The following is a 23,394-nucleotide window of genomic DNA, read 5'->3' on the forward strand; positions in this document are numbered from 1 at the left end:
TTTTCCTGAAAATATCAGCCAATTCCGTCCACAAACGCCAAAGTTATTAGACATAGAATTTTCAAAAGTTCCATAGAGAAATAATCCTAACTATATATACCTACTGGCGACAGCCAGTAGGTAATATATATATATATATATATATATATATATATATATATATTTCAGCATAACAAAAAACGTGCCCACAACAAACTCGGGGTATTAATCAAATGTATTAAACATTATTAATGAGGTGTTGTTTTACCTTCAGAATATGCATGTATTTTTTAAGGGCATGCAATAAGACTACATGAATTGAGATATTGTTCAATTTTTTTTAATATTATTAACGTTGTAGCGCTCAAGTTATAATGTATTAATAGGCAGGGCTAGTGCAAGCTATATGGTTTGTAGCCACTAAAAGATGGGAGGTGCTAGACATCACTTGTTGCACTTGAAGCTCTTGTCCGCTTTCGATTACTATGCTACTGTGTTTGGCGCCACTGGGTGTTTTAAATTGCACTGTTCAGCCTCACCGTTTGTCAAGTGAGCAAGGACACAGCCTCGTGTCCGAAACGCGTCTTGAGGCATGCACCGTTCCACTTATTTGAAGCAATGAAAAAATAAAATCTGATTTTGGCTTATTACAGAGTCCGTGTTCCTGTTTAAGTGCGCTAAGGCACTGGGAAGCTGTGGAGTTGAAACCGGTTTGTTCCTGAACTACGCGGACCCCTTCCACAAGTTGGCTGGCCACATTTCAAACCGATTGGAGTGTTTGTTCAGTGGCGAGCAAGAGGTGACCGGCCCCTGCGGATTTCTTCAAGCACGTTGCAGAACCACACAGCGGATTTATCTGGTTGCAGTCGGAGGATTAAGACCAGTGACATCTACATGCAGTGAGCAATTACTACGATATCCGAGCAGGTTGGGAGGTGCCGATATAATCAGTACGGGACAATAGAGTGAGTGAACAATAGTCCCCTTTTTCTTCATATGTTTATTGCAATTCCATATACGGTGGCATGTCTGACGAACGGGAAAGAGAGAAAGCAGCAGAACAGCTTTTTTTAAACTTGCCGAAAGTGGTGCAGGCAGGAGGCGCCAAGAAGACAGTGGAAATTGGCAGTAATTCAGATGCTAAAAATCTAATGAAGGCCTTGGAAAAAAACAGCAGCAGTGAATTGACTAAGTGGTGGGAAATTCGTTCCCTAGAAAAATACCATGAAGTAGGAAGAGTCCCGCGAGGACTCTGGATTATGCTGGCTCCAAGCTTCGAAAATCCAAACCCACTGCTTCTTAAAGAGTGGGCACAAAACAACTTAGATGCATCAATGAGATTAGTTTGCCTATTGGTTAAATATGCCAGAATAGATCGGGAAAAGAACTTGGAAGAAATTGTGCGCTTGAATCATTTATTGAGCAAGATTGAAGACACCAATGAAAAAGCTTATATTGACAAAAGTACGAGGGAAATGAAAGAACGCTTATGTAAACAAGCGGAAACAATAAAAAACAGGAAAGCGTTTAAATTTGCTCTGGACCAACATGATTATGAGTCTGGGCAAATATTTACATTTGCTCGTAAATTCGATCATCTTCGAAAGAAACAAGGCAGTGAAGCTATGAAGCAGGCACCTATTGTGAGACCAATGGAACCTGCAACTAGTGATTCAAATCTATCGGCCTCTGACGCAAGTTTAGCCCCGAGCGAAACTGAATCTGAAGACAGCATCCCAGGTGCAAAACAAGGGGATCTGGGGCAATTAACACTGGCGAAGAAATGGAATATATCAGACTACAAAGGAAATCAACATTACGCCCGAGGAATCAAGGCACCGCAATAAACAAAGGAGGAACGCAAGGAGACGACAGAGGCACAAATGTACAAGCAGGATATGGAAGAATGCAGAAAAAACGCTTTTGGAAAAAGAAAAACTAAGGCATGATAACACCATAGTCAACCTAACGGACACAGTTTTAGATGAAGCAGAAAAACAACTATTGTCCCATGGGCTATCCTTTTGCCCTGACAGTAATTTCAACTACTGTAATACCCGCATAGACGTGTTTAAGTTCATTAGAAAAATCAAACTACGCAAATATTATGCAATTAAGAATCAGCTGTCCAATAGAAAAGAAAACACGAGCAAGAGCCATACAGATCATATCGGATTACAGGCTAGTGAAGTGGGACTTATGCGAACGCTACATGATTTAAAATATGACAATCCAGGCACAAGTAGCACCCAGGAAATGGCTGAGAGTGAGGAAAGAACGATCACTCACACTCCAAAAAGCCCTTTCAAACCTGTGTCCACTTTTATTCCCAGTATGCCACGCGATGCTATAGACATCCACCAAGGAATCATTCAAACGACCAAGTAAACATATGAAACAATACTCCGGCCTTATGAAACGATTAAAAGACAATAATTCCATCATTATAAATCAATCTGATAAAGGCGGAAATATTGTATTGTGGGATAGGAAGGCATATATATCCGAAGCTCTCCGGCACCTGGGGGACAAAGAATGTTACATGAAAATAGACATGAAAGCGGTGACCATTATACAGAAACATTACAAGGATGATCTCAATGAATGGCGAGGTGAAGGACTCATCTCCAAGGATGAACATAAGTTTCTTTTTAATGAACATCCCATTCTTCCTAACATCTGCTTCATTCCGAAAGTGCACAAGAGTGAAACCCCTGTACCAGGAAGGCCAATTGTTTTGTCTATTGGTAGCACCTTTGAGAATACCTCTAAATACATAGACTTTTTCCTTCAAGAATTGGTGACTGCATTACCAGCGTACATAAAAGATACCACTGAGTTTTTATACTTGTTGAATAATTGTGAATGGTCTGATAATCTGTTGTTCTTAACTATGGACATATCTAGCCTTGACACAAGTATTGCCCATAATGATGGTATGCGAGCTGTCAATTTTTATTTAAACAAAAGACCGATTGAAATGCATCGCCGCAACCAGATGCTTATAAAAATGATAGACAGGTGTTTACATAATAATATAGTTTTGTTTCACAACTCTGTCTTTAAACAACTTAGAGGGGTGTCAATGGGGGCATGTTTTTCCCCCAGCTAAGCGGGGCTCCACGTCGGCTGGTGGGAGGAACATGTCCTCAAAGCACAACATGTGACAGCTTGGAACAACCATATTGTGAAATACTGGAGGTATATTGATGATGTGTTTATCATCTGGCGGGGGGATGTACAACAAGCCAAAGATTTTGTAAACAACATCAATGTGAATGAATTAAATCTTAATTTCACTGCTAGCATTGACGCTAAAACAACGAACTTCCTTGATGTCCAAGTTCAAATTCGGGAAGGTAAAATTGAAACTAGCCTCCATAGGAAGAGCACCTCAGGGAACACTATACTTCATTCCGGCAGTTTTCATTCCCAGCACACAATAGCCAGCATCCCCTATGGGGAATTTTTAAGGATACATAGGGCGTGCAGCACTGTTGAGGCAAGACAGCATCACCAACAGGAGGCCAAAAATAGGCGGATGGCAAGAGGTTATGCTTCTGACCGCCTGGACTCTGCAATGGCTAAAGCTAATGCTTTAGGTCGCCCATCCCTGTTGGACCCCCATAGGAACTCCATCACCGCCATGGAGAGACAAAACAGTACAGATTAAATCAGACTGATTACTGGCTACAGCAGACAGGCCAAAGTAATAACCAAAATAGCAAAAAAAGAATGGCCTATTATCCTAACAGACCAAGTTCTTGAAGTAGTGATACCTAAGACCCCGACAATTACATTCAGAAGAGCATATTCCATGCGGAACGAACTGGTGACTAGCAGTCCAGAAACTAAACAAACATGTAGTTGACTGACCCCGCGCAAGGGTTTTTTTAAATGCAGCTCTTGCAGGGCATGTAAATTCGGTGTGAACACTACATCGTATTTGACTCCCTTCTCCACTACCCAGATACCTCTCAGAGCCCATTACACCTGCCGCACAGGAGTTTGCTGTGTATGTACTAAGGTGTAGCTGCGATTTATATTATGTAGGCAGCACCAAACTGCAAGTACATATGAGAATATTGCAACACTTAAGAGCTATAGTGAACTCGGACCCGGCATATCCGGTAGCTCAGCACATTAAGATCGCCCATAATAACGATTTGAGTCATCTGCAATATTTCGTTATCTATGCAGTAGCCCTTAACAGAAAGGGCGGAAATAGGGAGAAATGTCTTAGACAACTGGAGTCAAGATACATAGTGAATTTAAATAGCAAGGTACCGACAGGTCTTAACAACGGGGAAGATTTATATAATTTTCTATGAATGCTAATAATGTCACACCTAGTCTCTGAAATTTAAGTGGATAGCATCAGCTCTTTATCAGTCATCCGCATGTTTTAGAGTCTCATTTCTAAACAAACTAGTCTCAGGCACACACAATAGTCTTCAGTTTTCTACTTTCTATTTCTGCCAATCCAATGGTGGCCCTTTTCCCCTGCCCCACTAGAGGTATAATGATACAATAGTAAAACGGCTGATTGCTGTTTTATGTATAAATTTAGGCTTTATGAGCACAGATAAATGATTTTGGTTTATGCACAGCACTTTATATCACTATAGGGTGATCCATAGGGTAACGCCAAAGGAATAGCATAGCAGCGAGCTACATGACCTGGTATTGTAAGGTTGTGTCATATGGGGAAGGCAAATAGTTCAACAAATGCTGCATAGCAAGGAGTTCTGACTTTACAATTTGAGTATTTGCACAGATACATTTTTTTCGTATGGTACTTTTTATACATGTCGGACATATATATTGAAAGACATTCAAGCCAACCCCTCAGGTCACTAATGGTATGTATTTGCACCTCCTATTTTGCACCATTTTAAAGGTCTGTCATAGCACAGCAATGACATTTCTGGCACTGCCTTAACAAAACGAGGGGTTAATACCGTTAAACCATCATTATCACAGTAGTGCCCACTTTTGTATATAGTATATATATTTGTATATAGAAATATGTAAATATATGAATTTCTGTCTATTTGTATTTCAACATAACAAAAAACGTGCCCACAACAAACTCGGGGTATTAATCAAATGTATTAAACATTATTAATGAGGTGTTGTTTTACCGTCAGAATACGCATGTATTTTTTAAGGGCATGCCATAAGACTACATGAATTGAGATATTATTCAACTTTTTTAATATTTTTAATATTATTAACGTTGTAGCTCTCATGTTATAATGTATTAATAGGCAGTGCTAGTGCAAGCTATATGGTTTGTAGCCACTAAAAGATGGAGGTGCTAGACATCACTTGTTGCACTTGAAGCTCTTGTCCGCTTTCAATTACTATGGTACTGTGTTTGGCGCCACTGGGTGTTTTAAATTGCACAGTTCAGCCTCACCTTTTGTCAACGGAGCAAGGACACAGCCTCGTGTCCGAAACGTGTCTTGAGGCATGCACCGTTCCATTTATTTGAAGCAATGAAAAAATTAAATCTGATTTTGGCTTATTACCGAGTCCGTGTTCCTGTTTAAGTGCGCTAAGGCACTGGGAAGCTGTGGAGTTGATATATATATATCCTGTGGCTCGCCATTTCTTTGATCACCATTTTCAAAATGAGAACCTTCTGAGGATGGTGGTCATTGACAAGGTGAATCTGGGAATTCGAGGAGAAAATAGGAAACTTGCCTTACGACAAATGGAGTCAAGATATATTATTGACTTTGAATGTATGACCCCAAATGGACTGAACATAAACGAAGAACTAGCTGTACATCTTGCATAACGATGAAATTGACATATGATGCAATTGTAAATATTATCCGTAGTTGGATCTTTATAGGTCTTTCTTTTAAATGTTTCTATGTATTTTATCTTTCATAGGTACTTTGATGAATTGGTGTGACTAGGAATATGGAGTCAATTATAATTGAATATTGAAGATCAAGTGGCTGCCCGTATCATACAGACAATTTATGTTTATAAACTGTTTGGCTTGAGAGCTGTTTGTGTCATTGATCATGCTTGGCATAGATGATTTTGCCCACTGGGGCTTGGACTCTTTCAACAAATCCGTTTACCACTTCATATGGACTATTATGGCACATGTTGTAACAACAGCCCACTTGGGCTGAGCTTATCCGAACTGTCGTGGCAGACTGGGGTAGAACTATCAAATTGATGGGTAGTTGATATGATTTGTCAAAACACTGAAAACCTTATTGTGTTCATAAGTAACAGACTAATATCACAATAGCTCTCATATCCCGCCTCAAAGTATAGCACAGGCTTACTAAGACCGAAATATGCAAGCTGGGATTATTTTCAATTATGTAGTAAATATCTCTACATTCTGTTACATTATAACTGACTTTATACATAATAGCAGTTTAAGATTTTGGGGCACAGAATTACAATGTCAAAATGAATTTGAATGCATTTTTTCGAACTGTTTATATTATACGTTGACTCTTCCAAGATGTCCGCCATACTCCGTACCTATTTTTACACATATGGGTGATAGTCCGTTCTCTATGTTATTTGAAAGAGTAAAAGGACAATTGTTTTGACTCAACTTGTAAACGTGATCAAACGTGTTGTTTTCCTGCTGATTAAAATTGCGTGCACAGCAACTTCTGAGTGTCGGAGACGTCTATTCGAATGAATGAAGTACTTTGGTGGATATATATATATATATATATATATATATATATATATATATATATATATATTTTCCACTCAGAATCCTCTAGCTTGGTTGAGTGCAGGACGAAGATTCAGTAGGTTAAGAGACCATTGAGGAAACACAAAAGGAATACATTTCATCCAACTTACTCTGTTGTTTTTCTTTCCAACAGTTATTCCTGAGGTTAGCTATGTAATCGTCTTCAACGCTCCGCTCAACATTCTTTAAGTTTGTCCCTGTGTATTCATCCTCAAAGTTATCTGTTACGTAGTAGACGACTTTCAAGTTTTCTGTTGTTCTTCTGTGCACATGTCCAACAGACCTGGTCAGAAAAAAAGATAAGGTATCAAGGACTGCAGGTTTTTTTTATTTTGCCAACAATTCCTGCCTGTAACTTTGGTTCACCACCCCACAGGCCAATGTTATCTTTTGAATTGACATTTATTTTTCATAAAATTCATGTTCCAGATATTCCAAGAGATCGGAAACCTTTATTTAACAAACTATGTCTACCAATGTTAACTTTGACTCCCTTCTTTAAGAACCTAGTAATTATTAGGGGCCTTTTCAGAAGTGATTCAGAAGCCAGAAAGTTAAGCTGAAGGCAGATATGATGCTTAGCCAAAGCACAAAATCAGCTGACCTGGATACAAGTATACTAGTAAGAATTGCAAAATCTGCCAATGCTCTTCAAACATGCAACAGCACACACTTTCATTAGCATTGTTAACCTTATTCACTAGAAGGAAATACTGGGTAGTTTGTATTGTCACCCCATAACACATTCAGTAAAACCTACCATACGCAATCACTGGTGCCTAGAAACACAACTGCCAACTCAGCTCTATTCTAATCAGCAACTCAATTGCACCAAAAAACCTGAATCCATAGAGCTTGGTTCACCAATATAGGTCAGTATTTTCCAATTACTGACTTCACTTTTTAAAAACATGAATAATATTTCTAATAAACTCTAATGACCTACTTTAGAACAAAATTATTTGGGGGGATTCTTCCCCAATTACAAAAGATGCGTTCACGTCACTGTACCCCTGAAAAATCTAGTTGATACAGCTTGTTTACAAATAACGGATTTAAAACACTTGGGGTATATCATGAAATATAGCAGGCCCATAGAACAATCTATCACATCCCTAGCTTTAATCAACACACTTCCATTTGCTATAATTCTAAGATGCTGCTGCTCGTACATGAGAGCTACCTTCAATGTTGGCAAGAACTGGATTTAGATAGGAGCGGATTATACTTTCTAAGGAGGACCTACAAAAAGAATAGCCAAAGAAGCACAATGGAACCCCTGAAAGCACAAGGGATGTGAGATACAAATATATAGTCAAACTGGGGTTGTTGGTTCAAAATCATGAGGAGACATATTAGTATAATAAAGTTTAAACAACAAACATTAGTTCAAAAAATTAATTAGACGAAAATATTTAAGAGTGTCTGTGATGAAATGTGCTTGGTGCTCAAAAAACGAGGCCCACAAATATAAGTGTGAAACACACAAGTACATTGATTACCCTGAATAATATGGGAACCTTTTTTCCCTTTTATTCTTGTGTTAGTATCCTCCATCATACATCTTACTTTGTGGCCCTTCTTATTGTTTTAGTCCGGATGATGGTCTCGCAATTCATTGGGATTGAAAAGCCATCGACTTTGTAATTTACCTATCCTTACTGTCATTACATATTGCACAGGGTTATAATTAATGTACTTATGAGTGTCACACTTTTATAAATATATGTGTGTTACTTTTGTTTTAGCACCAAGCTTTTTTTCCTCACTATTATTATTTATTTTTAATTACTTTTTTGAACTCATGTTTCTTTCTTTCTATTAAGTTAATAAAACGTTATAATATTAATATTTCTTCATAGGATTCGGAATCAGGGACCACAGTTGTTTTGCCACCAAAAAATAATGTGCAATTCCTAGGAACAGGTTATTTGCAGCTGATCGACGTTTTACAATTTCTCACAACTAAGGAGATACATTTCGCACATAATTAGTTACTCAAACGTTTTATCAAGATACCTAGATGGGGTCGATTCGTACTTTTGATTGATTCTTAAGTAATAGCACAGAGCACAACTTCATTCACCTGGATGTTAAGAGGCCAAGGAATATTGACATTGTAACTCAGTGAATGGCATTAGAATCACTGTTGTACAATCGGGTCAATGTCGCTAGCCTGAAAGTCCACCATTTTAAAATACTTAATGATTTATACAGTACACTATATTCCTTACATAGCCTAAATGGAGGCTTAGAGATACCTCTATGTCCTTTTGCTGAAATTCCACTGAAGCAAACACTACTCACATTTCTGCTTCTTGCTCTAGAAACATACCATATTGGACTTGGGTATTCCAACTTTATGGATTATTCAAAACTGATATTCACTGAGGTGGCAAAATAATACTATTTGCCCAATCTGCTAAATTCCCTTCCTCTAAGTATGATGTTGACATCAGTATTTCCATTGCACGACTCGGATTTGCCTGTGCCGAGCTTCAAAGGGATGCGCTATATAATAAACCAGGGTGGCGTGAATTTGTATTTCCTTGTGGTTTGGAAATCATTCAAATAGTTCATGACAGTATAAGTTTAAAAGAATCTGGGATTCTATCATATATTGGATTCTCAATTACTCCTGGACAGTGGCGGCTGCCACTGAATAGAACTGGTGAGGTTGTTTGGGGGTTGTAAAATATATTGAATTGTGACATCTTGCTGCCGGTCCGCTGCCTTGCCCTCTAAAGCAGGCAGCACCCGGGCACACAAGCTCCCCAGAGCCAATCACAACGCTGCAATGCAGCATTGTGGTTGGTCTGAGAACCATGGATCGGCGCTCAGACAGGGACAGGGAGCCTGTGGATGTTCCTCACCAGGATGGGTAATGCAGCTTGGTGGGGAACATGCAAAGTGTGCAGGACTGTTTGGACGGCCCAAAAGGGCCAGCCAAATTGTAATGCTCACTTTCTTTCCTTACTGGCTGTGACGACAGCCAAGCCCCACCCGCAAAGCTGTATGACAAAGGGAAAATAAAATGATAACGTTGTGTTATTAACATTTTATTTTTCCTTTTTCCACTGCAAAAAATAAGAGGGGCAACGCTCCTACGCCTTAGTGGGGAGCCAGCATTGCTCCTGGATATATAGTCCTTGAATAACGTTAAAACAATTTCCCTAATGAATTCTTGAATACATTTAATTTAGTGACTCTATTGTTGAATGTATGACACATCATTTTCTTATTTGGACTCATGATTAATTGTTGCAATGAAATGTGCATATCTGTGTTTGTTACTATCTATTTTTTAAACTATCCTAAAAAAATACATAAAATAAGAACACATTCATACAACTATATACTCATGGAGGAAATCAGTATTCTATAGAGTGAAGAGTAGTGTACACCCTAATACAGATGGTGAACATAAGGATTTTGTTGCTCCCTAAAACAACTAAAATCTTCGCGCCCTCAGAGGCAGGGATTATTAAGCATACTGGTGGAATCCAAGTGAGGTTGTCAGAATACTCTAAACAATTATAAGCCAGAACCAACACAGTACGTTAGCGGAGTCACAAATGTCTTGAAGTTTGTTAACAAATTGAACTTGAGTTCACATAAAAGAAAAGCTTTGAAAACAACAGAGGTGTTTACTGATACACATCTATAATTGTCAAATAACAGCAGCTGTCCATAATAATGCATTTGACCTGTGCTGAATGCAGTAAGGAAAATTATATTTGACTCTGGAACTTTTAATCCTGCTTCAGTTATCAATTATTTGGGAAATCGTCTGCTTTATATTGCCAAAGGTGCAAACTGTACCGGAGATATTGTATTGTACATTGGCCTCCCAGATTACACTCTCAAAAAGCTGCAGCTGGTCCAGAATGCGGCAGCTAGGCCTGTGTTTAACATTCCTATCAGAAACCGTGTCAAGCTACATCTGCGACTGCTGCACTCGCTGCCCTTCATTAAACGAGTAAAGTTCAAGGTTCTGGTTACCGCGCACCGCGCTCTTCATGCGGGGGGGCCTGAATACCTTAGGAAGCGCTTGGCATTTTACACGCCTACCAGACAACTGAGGTCGGCATCCCAGCCTCTTGCACAGATAACCCGCGCGCGCCTACAAAGAATGGGGGCGCAGGACTATTGCCGTTAGGGCAGCCACAGCTTGGAATTCTCTGCCCTATTTTTGCGCAGCATTCAGGATCTGGGGAAGTTTAAGAAACAACTTAAAACCTTTCTGTTTTAATTAGCTTCTATTTTTTCAGCACCTCTAAGGCTTGCGCCGGGACACTCCTTGGAGTATCTGTGCGCGGACAAACTTTGATAACATAACAAAACTGTCAGGTCAGTTGAAGCCCTTCTCCACTCGACTAAGACAGACTCTTGCAACTGCGATCTCCCATTCTTTGGACCTTACTCCTGACAAATATACATGTCTTCTTTCCAGCATTAGAAAGTTATTTTGTTAGACTTTGATATCTATTGACCCGAGACAACAAAAAAACAAAAAACATACCCTTGAAGGATACATCATTAAATTTCCACTTAATCCTATATCTGAACAAGATGAATTGCATTTAAATGCTCCGGCAGCCCGGAGTACCGCCCTGAATCCTCCTGAGACTGGGGGTGGCCGGCATGGTGTGCCAGGCACGGGGCGTGATTAGAGAGGCCTGCGGACCCATCCTGACTCTGGGGTGTGGCTGCTGGCCCCTTGCTCTTGCCTAAGGGGGTTGGCAGGTGTTATTTGCCGCAGCCCCTACCAGTGAAGTTGCGATAGCCAATCTGTGCACTGGGTCGTTGATAGCGAGGAGCTGGATGGCAGGAGCCTGAAGATCATGCTAGAGATGGCGACGGTGAGCGCCTCGGGAGTCATCGTCCGTCCCCCTTCCTCACCCTGCATCTGGGCACCTGTTGGACTTGCCCCACCTGTGGGACTAACTTTGTTTTGAACTTGCTGAGAGGCCTATGGGCCCCGAAGTGAAGCGGATTGGCTGAGGGGGGCCGCCGTGACCATACTCTGAGGGGCCCCCTAAACATCACCTGGCTTTACAGTGATGGGCCTGCTGGAGATTTTCCCTGTAGGGAGGTGGCAGCGAAGTAGAGCAGCTACGGGCTGTGCTGATGACGTAGCTGGCCCCTGGGGACAATGCAGCTTGACCCTGGGTTGCGGCCACTGGCCTCTTGCCTGCAGAGGTTGTCGGGTCTTAGTTGCTGCTGCCTGGGACACCGCGATAGCCAGTCCGTGCATTGGGTCGGTGCCTGCGAAGACTGGCTGACAGGAGCCTGGAGATTGCACTTGGTCTCTGAGCTGGTCTGAAAGTCCCTGACCCGGACGGCGATGGTGAGTGCACATAAGGGAGTGCTGGGGGCACTGGGCATCGCTGCAGAAGACCGAATCTACCCCCTTCCTCACTCTGATGCCAGGTAACTGTTGGACCTTCCCCACTTTTGGGACAGACTCTGATTAGAGCAAGTGCTGACCTGCTTGCTCGCTGTTGTGTGGTACAAATGAAGGACTCTCGTTTGTTTAGGATCCTGGGTTAATGAGCATCAAAGATGATTTTTGGGGTGCCTTTTAAAATATCTTTCCCTTTTCATTGTTTAATTCACATTGTGAGGCCACATAGAGCTCCTCATGCATACAGCCTGGCACCTTTTTGCAGGAACAGAACAGCTACTGATATTTAATTGCACCAATGCTCCAGAAGAATGCTTCTTCAATAATGATGCAAGTGGATGAGACAGGCGAGCCACTTGGTCTGATGTAAACGTTGTTTTCTACCTTCAACAGCACACCATCTAGAATTGAAGTATGGTTGCTTCCTGACATCCTTGCTGGATAATCTTTACACTGCTTGGAATAAGATCTCCAAGTGCTTCTCTTTGACAGTAAGCTCCTGGAGCTTAAAACCCAGATAGCATGTAGCAATCATTACTACCCAATCACTTCAATTTGGTCAGACATGTGACTGTACCCAGGCGATCATCATCCACACAAATCTTTATCTCTGACTTTCAATGTCCCTAAAAAAGGTTTTTTTAATGTACTGAAGTGCCATCTGTGAGGGTTAAACAGTCCCTTATGAATGAGTTTCCATAACCCCATCTAAAGGGATGAAGAGTAGATTTACCAGTTTAAGCACTGTAAGATACTTTTTTCTGTAGTTTGCCCAACATATGTATTTGTCTTCATTGTTTGATGATCTAAGTAACACAGTACTGTAGTACAATATATAAATACAATGAAATGTGCAGTTCACATGCCTTCAAATTGTGCAAACAGTTTACATAACACTGATTCTCTTCCAATGTTTTTTTTCTTTTTGTTTGATTCTGCATGCATATTGAATGAGGTTTGAATCCAATTGTTTATTTACTGACTCTATACTACTGAATAACTATTGCTAAAAGAAGTGTTTAACACTCTACAGGGGGCAATACATTTATGTTCAAATCATTTGGAAAGGCTATACCAGAGCATTAGAACTTTCGTAAAATATGATGTGGTAATACAGTTTTTTGTTAAGAACCTGAAGTTGAAAATTAATCTAAAATAAAGTTGGCAGGTAGCATATATGGTGTGCATTCCTTCAAATTATTGGTCTGACAATTGGGCATGCAACGGTGGTGATACAGATCTTCTAGAGCAGGGGTCTCCAAACCAGTCCTGGAGGGCCGGATCCATGCCAGATTTTTTGGATATCCCCCATTGAGATACATGTAGTTATTTTACAAATCTGGCATGGATCCGGCCCTCCAGGACAGGTTTGGAGACCCCTGTTCTAGAGTATCAGAACGTTACAAGTACAATATTGCAGCTATTAAGCTTGAAAAAGGCAGTTGTGTCTACTGTGTAAATGGAAATATTTAGTCCAGGAGCTAAAGTGACAGAGAACGAAGATCTGTGTTCTACAAACAGAGGTTGCAAAAAGGCAAGAGTGAAGCGGATTTACAATCTCTTTGGCATATGGAAAGGACAGTCAGCGATCACAGAAACTTTCAAAGGACCACTAATGCTCAAACCAAAGAGGATCACCTGTGTTTTTAGATACAAGAGGCTTCAGAAAACTGATGCCTCCGCAAAGCCAGAATCAAAAATGTACCGGACAATGTTGGTGCAAATGAGGATGCCCTGTTTGGCACTGGATGTAATGTGCTAAGCTGGATCTGGTAGAGGATCAATTGATGGTGAGATGTTAAATATAAAACGGGAGCCCTCTTGGGCATTGTGGAGGACAAGTGAGGTGCCAATTGCTAATAAAAATTAACAGCCCGGTTTGGGTATCTACAATCTATAACGGACAAAAAGAACATTTCAAACCTTGTCATACATCGGAAAAGTCATCCATCAATGCTCAGGGTTCAAGAAAAATCCAAAAGGGAGGGATTCCGGCACACAATATTGGCTCTAGGTAACCACTGGAGTGACTGCTGAACAAAGATCAATAGGTTGCAATTCTGCACATCAGCTTCCTGGTAAGGTGCAAACCACATCGAAGTGCAATGAGAACCAGGCCCGGTTGTTAGTCCAGGACTGAAGGCTATTATAGGCAGAGGACCATCAACAATGAGACAGACCACAAACTTCAGTTGAATTGCCCGATGACCGTGGCTGGGTCAGACCAGGCTCTGCATAGGAATGACTTTGGTGAGGCCTGAACCCAGAAAACTTGCCCTATGGGCTAGAGAAAGAAGGTAGACATACAGGGAAACAGTGTGGAGAGAGATCCTGCACAGCACGCTGATCCGGCTCTCCAACCCGCTGGGTGCTCAGGCAGGTCATTACTGTCTGTCCCTGGGTCGCAACAGTGACATGCAAGCTGCAAGGTTGTCGTAGCTCAGTACAGCTGGGTTGACCAAAAATGGCAGAAAGAGATCCTGAGACCTGTAAGTGTTTGGCACAAACTATGAGGTACAGAGATGGCATTTGTAGAGGGAGCGGAACAAAGCAATGTAGTTGCTACGTAGGCAGCAGTGGCAATCAGGGCTCGTGAAGAGACCCTCAGCTCCCTGTGCACTGCTGTTGCACTGCCTTTTTCATAGAGAACAAGGCTTTGATACATGTTTCCTGGGGAAAGAATGAGTGTGGAACTCAGCCCAGAATACTGCCACTTGGGCTGTGGGAGGAGCTTGAACACAAGTAAACCACAATGAAATGAACACTTACGGCCACAACCTGCATATCATCCTTGCAGTGACATGGTGTGCATCTATGCACTAGGAAGCTGAACACGGCGATTGCAGTCGTATGAGTGCTGGTGTGGCTGAAATTGTTGGTAAGTCAGTGATGGTGGCACGCTGGATCTTTATGAAGTGTAAAAGGCATTAACAGCCAATGACTTCCCAGCTTCTGAAGCAGGAGAGACCGATGTAAGCTAGTACTGCAACATGAAATGTCCCTCACGCAACCAGGCGAGAGCCGAAACAGCTCTAGTTGTTGATGCAGTAGGCACAATCCAGAACAGAGGGTCATCGAACAGTGCAAGAGGTATGACACAGGATGGTACCAGTTCCAGCTCTGAAACAAAGTTGTCCTTGTATAAAGACTCTGGGTTCCTCATGGTTTACAAGAATAGCTGATGACCTGTGACTGTGTGACATACAAGTGGCAAGCAGCTCCCCTCAGTAGGATCGTTTATAGAACCTGCTCCTTTGGTGGGAGTTGGGTGCAGTCGGCAGTGGCATGAATTAGTATGATTAGAATTAAAGAGGCAGTGTTCGGTGAGCACAGAAAAGGGTTTTGAAAGTGGTTGGAAACCCACTCGACTCCGCACCCTAGGTCGATCACTAAGCAATTTAAGATACTTTCTATTCTCTCAGGCACAGGGGAGCTCAAGGAGTGTTCCTACAGGAGACACACCCCATCAAGGCAGAGGCTAAGACAGAGGCACAAAATACCCAAAGCATGCGCCTTTGGTTCTGGGTGCAACATAGAGTCTCAATTTGCAGCAAAGTATGTGATTATGATAAGGAAGTCAAATTTACTTTAGTGAAGGGCTGACTGGAAGGAGCAGATATTCTGCAAGGTCTCTGGGGAACGCTCGAATGACAAAGCATGCGCCTTTGGTTCTGGGTGACTAGGACTGTTTATTATATTTAGATCCTTTCTGCCACAATGGTGGAAAAGACAGATCATGGGTTTGCCACCTGTATGGAGAATTGTAGGCTTTTAGGCTCCTGGGGAAAACTACTCGCAGGGCCCAGAGAACACACTTTCAGATCAACTACATGTCACATTGAACTGCTTAACATGCACAAGCTCACTCCATCAGTCTCATACTGTGAATATCTTGGTAGAACACTAACAGACTGCAACCCTATATTGTATGGCATTGGGAGAGAAGAAAACATGTTACTTACCTGTAACTTTGGTTCCCCAGTATTGGTAACTTTCATAGATCCCCATGCTTTGTATCATTCCCTGTCGTCAGCCTGGGTGGCAGTGTAAATAGAAAAATACCATAGCAGTATGTACAAAAGAGAAAGTAAGGCCTAGGCCTCATCTCCTTTTGTAGCCTATCTCCCTCTTTTTGTAAAAGAGACCAAAACTTTACAACAACCAATCAGATTAGCAACACCCCATAGAACCCTCAGGAGAGAGCCTCAGAGCCTCAGATTTTCGCAGCCGTTGTGTAACAGTAACCACTTTTGCTGAAGGCTGAGCTTTCCCCGGGGAGGAGGGTGGGCACATGGAAATTTATTAAAGTTACCAATACTGGGGAACCAAAGTTACAGGTAAATAACTTGTTTTCTTGCCCCAGTATTGGAACTTTCATAGATTCCCATGCTTTGTATCAGAGTAGCCAGCAGTAAATCACCAATGCACATTTTGTTACAATCGTATCCCAACATTTCAACATAGACCTTCTCCTACAAGCATATATACTTTGTAACAATACATGCAGAAAACATATGCGATACAAAATGTGCAATCATAGGAAGGAGGGATAGAAGGAAAAGCTCACCTTTCATTGGAAAAGATTCCTCAGTACTGCTTGTCCTACTGCTGTTTCATTCCTCATGAAAGAGTCCAGGCAGTAATGTTTTGTGAAGGTATGGGCACTGCTCCATGTGGCAGCCCTACAAATGTCTTTTATAGGGACTCCAGCGAAGAGAGCTGCTGAAGATGAAACTGATCTTGTGGAGTGAGCTCGTACCTGTCTCTCCAGTGTTTTTCCTGCCGTCTTGTGGCAGTAATTAATCGCGCTTGTAATCCAGCGTGAAATCCCTTGCTTTGAGTGAGTAAGTCCTTTCCGAGGTGCACTAAAAGCCACAAAAAGTTGAGAAGATTTTATAAAATCCTTCGTCCTTTCAAGATAAAATTTGAGACATCTCTGGACATCCAAGGAATGAAGAGATCATTCTGCAGGCGTCGTAGGACGAGGAAAAAATGATTTTAGAACCACTGGTTCGTTCAAATGGAAATCCGAAGGGACCTTTGGGATAAATTTCGGATTGGTCCTTATAAACATAGAATCCTTCTTGAACTGTAGCAAAGGTTCCAGAATGGAGAGAGCTTGCAATTCTCCCACTCTCCTAGCTGAGGTAAGAGCCAGAAGGAGAGCTAATTTTCAAGACAAGAATTTCAAATCCGCTCTGTGAATTGGCTCGAACGGATGTCTCATCAGATGAACCAGAACTAGATTAAGATTCCAGGTCTGAGGTGGCGGCCGTACTGGTGGAAAAACCCTGAAAAGACATTTCAGAAATTGCTTGATAACTTTAGCTGACCAAAGAGATGGACCCGAAGTTGACCTTCTGTACCTTGAAATAGCCGCCAGATGAACTTTGATGGAAGAATGAGAAAGGCCCAATTTAGCCAGTGATAAAATGTAAGGGTGTATCTGATGAGGAGCTGAAGAGAATGGATGGATGTGCTCCCGATGACACCACAGGCAGAAACGTTTCCATTTGGCAAGGTAAGTCTTAATCGTACTTGGTGCGCAAGCTTGAGATAAATCTCTCTACATTCCTGAGGAATATCTAGAGAGTGGAATTCTCTGTGTTCAGGAGTCAGGCTTTCAAATGGAGAGAGCTCGGATCTGGATGAACCACCTGTCCCCTGGGACATTGTCAAAAGAGATGGGATGGGACAAGGTGATATGGATGATCCTGGGAAAGTAGGAGGAGTTCCGTGAATCAGAATTGGCGAGGCCAAGCTGGTGCTATTAAGATCAACCAGCAAGGTTCCATCTTTATTTTCCTGAGAAGCCTTGGAATTAGGGGAATTGGCGGAAAGGGGTAAACAAATGCGCCTAACCAGGACATCGAAAAAGCATTCCCCAGCGACCCTCGATGGCGATCCCTGCTTGCATAGAGTTGGCATTTCCTGTTTTCTGGAGTCGCAAACAGGTCTATTGTTGAAGTTCCCAAACTCCGAAACACTTCCTCCTGAGTGTCTTGATCTAATTCCCACACGTGAGAGGAAGATTTTAGACAACTCAGGGTGTCTGCTGTTGTGTTGAGAGTGCCTGTTAGGTGCTCTGCTGAAAGCACTACATTGTGGAGAATCGCCCATTCCCATAACATCTGGGCCTCTTTTGAGAGCAGAAGGGATCTTGTACCACCCTGCTTGTTTATGTAATGCATGGCCGTTGTGTTGTCCGTCCTGACCAGCACAGTTCTATTTTGAACCCTCGGTTTGAAAGCCTGCAAGGCTAGGCGAATCGCTCTGAGTTCCAAGAGATTGATATGAAGATAACGCTCTTCTGCCTTTCAGTGATTGCTTACTTGGAGATCTTGTAAGACTGTGCCCCAGCCTTCCATTGATGCATCTGTGGTTAGAACCAGAGGGGATGGAATCATTCTGAAAGAGAGACCTTTCGAGATATTCTTCTTGACAGCCCACCAACCTGCTGCTTTCTGAATGAGAGGAGTGACCTTTATCTTGTCCTCGAAAGAGCCTTCCACCTGGCGCCATTGCATGTCTAGTTGTTCTTGCAAGGGGCGCATTCGTAGTCCGCAATGCGGAACTAATGGTATGCAAGATTAAATCAATCCTAGAAAAGACTTGTCAAGACAAACTGACAGGGATCTTCTTCCTTGTAACCGGATTGCTGAGGAGATTAGCTTTTTCTGCCTCTCTTCCGAAGGAAAAGCTTTGCAATTCTTTGTATCCAGAATGGAGCCCAGGAACTTGGCCCTCCTGGATGGAACAACGACAGACTTGTCCTTGTTGAGACGCAGACCCAGGCAACTGAAAAGTTGGATGCAATTCTCGACTGCCTTTGACGCTGTTTGAGAAGACGGTGCCTTTATCAACCAATCGTCTAGGTAAGGGAAAACTTCTAGCGATTGTTTCCTTAAGAATGCCGCTACCGGGGCCAATACCTTTGTGAAAATCCGCGAAGTGGACCTGAGCCCGTAGGGCAGGACCTTGAATTGAAAGTGGCTCTTGGCTACTGTGAAGCCTAAGAATTTCCTGTGAGCTGGGTGGATCGGAATGTGGAAATATGCGTCCTGGAGATCCAGAGTCTCCATGTAATCCCCTGGGTTTAGAAGATGTAAGACGTCTTGAAGAGAGATCATTCGAAAGGAGAGTTTTATGAGATAGCTGTTTAGCTCCCTCAGATCTAAGATTGGGTACCATTTTCTTCTGTCTTCTGAATGAGAAAAAATCTGGAATAGAATCCTTTTTCTCTTTGCGAGAGTGGCACTGGTTTTATCGCTCTCTTGGTGAGTAAATGAGAGACTTCGAGACCGAGAAGGTGCAGATGTTTAATTCTGTGGCGCGAAGGGCTCTTGGAGGTGGTAGGTTTTGGAATTCTAATGTATGGCCAAATTGAACAATCTGTAGGACCCACTGATCTGTTGTTACGATCTTCCAGCAATCGAGCAAATGTGTAATCCTTCCCCCTATCTTTGGAACAAGAGGTGAAGGACCAGTAGGCAGAGCCGGGAAGCCGCTATTGGCGTTTAGAGGTATCTCTACCCTGATGTCCCTGTCTTCCTCTGGAAGATTGGAGAGAGAAAGACACTGATTGATTTTGCCGCTGAGAGTACTGAGGCTTGGATGATTGAGAGGATTGCGAATAGGAGGAGTATCGTTGCTGGTAGCCTCTCCTATAAGTAGAGAATCCTTTACCTCTTGCACCCCGGAAAGGCACCTTTTGGTATTGAAGCGTGCTCAAGGATTTTGCTGTTTCAATGTCCTTTTTAATGTCCTGCAAAGCGCCATCTACATGCTTGCCAAACAGCATGTCTCCATCAAAAGGCAGATCCAGGATTTTATTCTGTACCTCTGGGCGAAACCAGGTACATCTCAGCCAACCTTGACGCCTCAGGACCGCTGATCCCGCTAAGGCACGAAAAGCCGTTGTAGCAATGTCCATTGCACAATCTATAATTTCCGATGAAGATCTTTCCCCTTCTTCTAGAATCTTTCTCACTTCCGTCTTGGCACTCTCCGGAAGCTGTTCAATGAAAGGAAAGAGATCACACCACATTTGGCGATCATATCGTCCCAAAATTGCGAGTGCGTTCGAGGCCCTAACCAGGAGGCTATACATAGAAGAGAACCTTTTACTTACATTATTCAAGCGCCTGCCTTCTCTATCTGGCGGTGCCGTCAGGGGTGCCGTCGGGTTCCTTGATTTTCTTTGGGCCGCCTGGGAAATAACAGCGTCCGGTTTAGGCTGGCCAATAAGACCTGCAGGACTGTCATCTGGGGCCTTATATTTCTTCTTCAGCCACTGTAGAACCTGAGTTACGGTAGCTGGAGACTGCATCACTTTCTTTCCCTCATTCCAAACATGTTCTACTATTGGTATGGAACAGATCGATTTCTTGTAGGGCTCTTTGAAATCATAGAGGAAACAGTCTGACTGTAAGACAGGAACAGAAAGGCCAAATCGTTTAGAAGCCCTTTCCATAAGGTTATGGAAGCCCCCTATGTCCACTGGAGGCACATCCACAGGGTTCTCTATCTTGGTCCTCATCTGAAGAGTCATCATCGACATCAGACACTGTAATCACATCATGTCCTTCTGTCACAGGCTGTTCACTTTGCCTCTGAGATGTTGATGCTACAGGAGTAGATGAAGCTTGCGGAGGCGGAGGAGGCTGAATGGCTTCAGAGGTCTGAGATTGGAATCTCTTCTTATAATCTAATAACATCAACTGCAGGTCGTTTATTAATGAAGACGGCATGGCCCCTATACCTTGGCCAGATGTTTGCTGAAGTGAGACCTTAGGAGAGAGTGGAGATTCTGGATGATGTTGATCCAGGAAATAATCATCTGAATCAAAGTTCTGATATTTCACTTGACGTTGTGAAGGACTATATGCATCCCCATCTGGATTTTCCTCATCATCAGAATATTCCTCCTCCAGCAGAAGAGGTGGAGGCAATGGTGTTTCCCTACGGAGTGATGTCATTTCCGGTGTTATTAGTCTTTTCCTGATGGAAATTTTTACTTTTTGGATCGTCGACGGTGTCGTCGACGAGGGAATCGTCATCGCTGGAAGCATAGTCGACGGCGGAGTAATCGTCGACGGAGGGCTGATCGTCGACGGTACCGCCAACGAGGTCGAAGTCAGGATCATTGTCGCCGTAGCCATCGACGTCGTTCTCGTCACCACTATCGTCGGCGACATCACCGTCGAGGTTGTCAGTCTCGTCGACATAGGATGTAACGTCGACGCAGTCATCATCGAAGCTCTCGATGACGGGCCCGACGACGGAGCAGAAATCGAAACCACTTGAGCCTTTGACGTCGTCGTCGACGTACCTGAGGAGTTTGTCATCGACGGACGAATTTTCTTTTCTCCTTTCGCTTCCTGAGGCGTACTCGAAGGTTTCTTAAAGAGCTTTTCCTTTTCTGATGGCGAAGAGGCAATAGAAAGGCCTTGCCTTGCCTTTTTTCCATTTGATAACTCAGGAAGATGTCCCTCTTTCTCCTTCGAGTGGTGAGGAGATCTTTTGGGACTAAGCCTTTTAGACCTTTCAGAGGTCTTTTGAGAGGCTTTAGCAGGATGTTCGGCTGAAGTAGAAGGGGAAGACCTACCCCTTTTTGTAGACCTCCTCGAATATGTTGCTGAGGAGGAATCGTCACCATCACCTGACAGAACCTCTTTCAGAGACTTCATTTTCTGTAGCCAAGTCAGAAGTCTTCCTTCCCGGTCTCTCAGAGTCTTAGTTGAGAAGGTCCTGCAGATCTTGCACTCAGTGGCTTTTTGGTCTGGGTACAAGCAATAAATACAATCTTTATGCTTATCCTCCACATAAAGCCTTTTATTTGAGCAAGTAGCACAGACTTTGAAAAAAGCTTTCTTTTCAGACATCTTGAAGAGAACAAGCATTTACAATGCAATGGTTTCGCCTTTGGAAAGGTTAGAGCTATTGGCATTGCTCATGACATTTCTTTTTTTTTTTTACTGATAAATAAATGGCATTGTTATTTACATTGCCAACCTCAATGAAGGTCGAAGTCTCACAATGCCTGTCTCACAAGGCACACAGATACACAGCAGTCACCCACTTCACGAGGCATAACATACACTCAACTTCCGGCATAACAAGATACAAAATGCACTGCAGTACCTTATGCAAAATGCACAAAGTGGGAGGGGGGGGCAGGAAAGGCACGGACAGCAGGAGGTGGGTGCGGGAAAAGCACGGACAGCGGGAGGGGGTGCATGAACGAACGGGCACACGGAAAGCACTCACCTGGAACTTGACTTCCTCCGGCGATCCAACTTTTTTTGATTAGGGGGCGCAGCACCCAAAACACCCCCTGAAGCTCCGCCCCCTTTAACCCGCACCCCGATCTGAGTGCCCAGCTGGTCCCTGTGTAATTAATAAATTGGATTTCAGGAGGACCCATACTTCTTTACTTAGAAGTAGAATAATTATAACAGCGGAAGCTGCAAATCGGGGAGGGGTGCACATAGGAAAGGTGTCAGATAGGGTTGATGCTGCGCGGAAGACGAGTGAAAACAAAGCATGGCCATTTCAAGGCAATTCCGGAACGGACCCCACCCAAAGTTCCTCTTCGGTGGGTGTCATACGGTTACCGACTGTTCCACCCCACACTTTCCTGGTCTCCGCTTTTGTAATTGGTGCCTGGTGTGCTAGATTAAAACAAACCAATACTAAAGCTCCCAGAACCTGTCATGTCCCGGAGCAAGGGTGGTTGGCGGCACTGAAACACCTGCTAATGGACAACTGCGGAACTGGGTGGCGGAGGGGGTGGTTAGGAACACGTTTTATTGGCTCGCGAAGAAAAATTACAAAATTTCTCGTCCCACGTCCTCAATTTGGAATTGGGACCTTCCGTGCTTCTCGCACACACGAGCACCTCATCACACAAAGGAACGTGTTACACGTGGGTGACAATCACGCCCAAGATCAAAAAATTGTACTGTCATTGTATTATAGAGCTTTCGTTAAGCACAACTCGGTTTGAATCAGCCCGTTCCCGCCCGTCGTTTTCCCAGGTTTTGAATTTTATTTTTGGTGGGTGGTTTAGGGATGTACATCATGCTGCTGTAGCCTCTGTACTGGAATGCTAGCCATGACCCGGGATTTCAGCTTCCTTTCTTCTATAATGTTCACCAAACATTGCATTCTCCACTGTGGAGCGCCATTTATCCCCGCAGCCGGCACTGCTACTAGCGCCGCACCCGGCTTCTGTGCCAGATGCCTCCCCATTTTCACGCAG

The 23,394-nt window shown here is 43.0% G+C and overlaps 1 protein-coding gene across 1 annotated transcript in view; it reads right to left on the bottom strand.

Annotated features, from left to right (window-relative positions):
- The window catches only part of DNAJB12 (DnaJ heat shock protein family (Hsp40) member B12), a 266,802-nt gene that overhangs the window by 43,307 nt on the left and 200,101 nt on the right, over positions 1-23,394 (bottom strand). Inside the window, exon 7 of the mRNA XM_086922276.1 lies at positions 6,835-7,007. Coding sequence (XP_086778402.1) covers positions 6,835-7,007 — 173 coding nt within the window. The remainder of the gene's footprint in view (positions 1-6,834; positions 7,008-23,394) is intronic.

The sequence above is a fragment of the Lissotriton vulgaris genome, chromosome 5, assembly GCF_964263255.1.
Source record: "Lissotriton vulgaris chromosome 5, aLisVul1.2, whole genome shotgun sequence".
In the NCBI taxonomy this organism is placed as follows: domain Eukaryota; kingdom Metazoa; phylum Chordata; class Amphibia; order Caudata; family Salamandridae; genus Lissotriton; species Lissotriton vulgaris.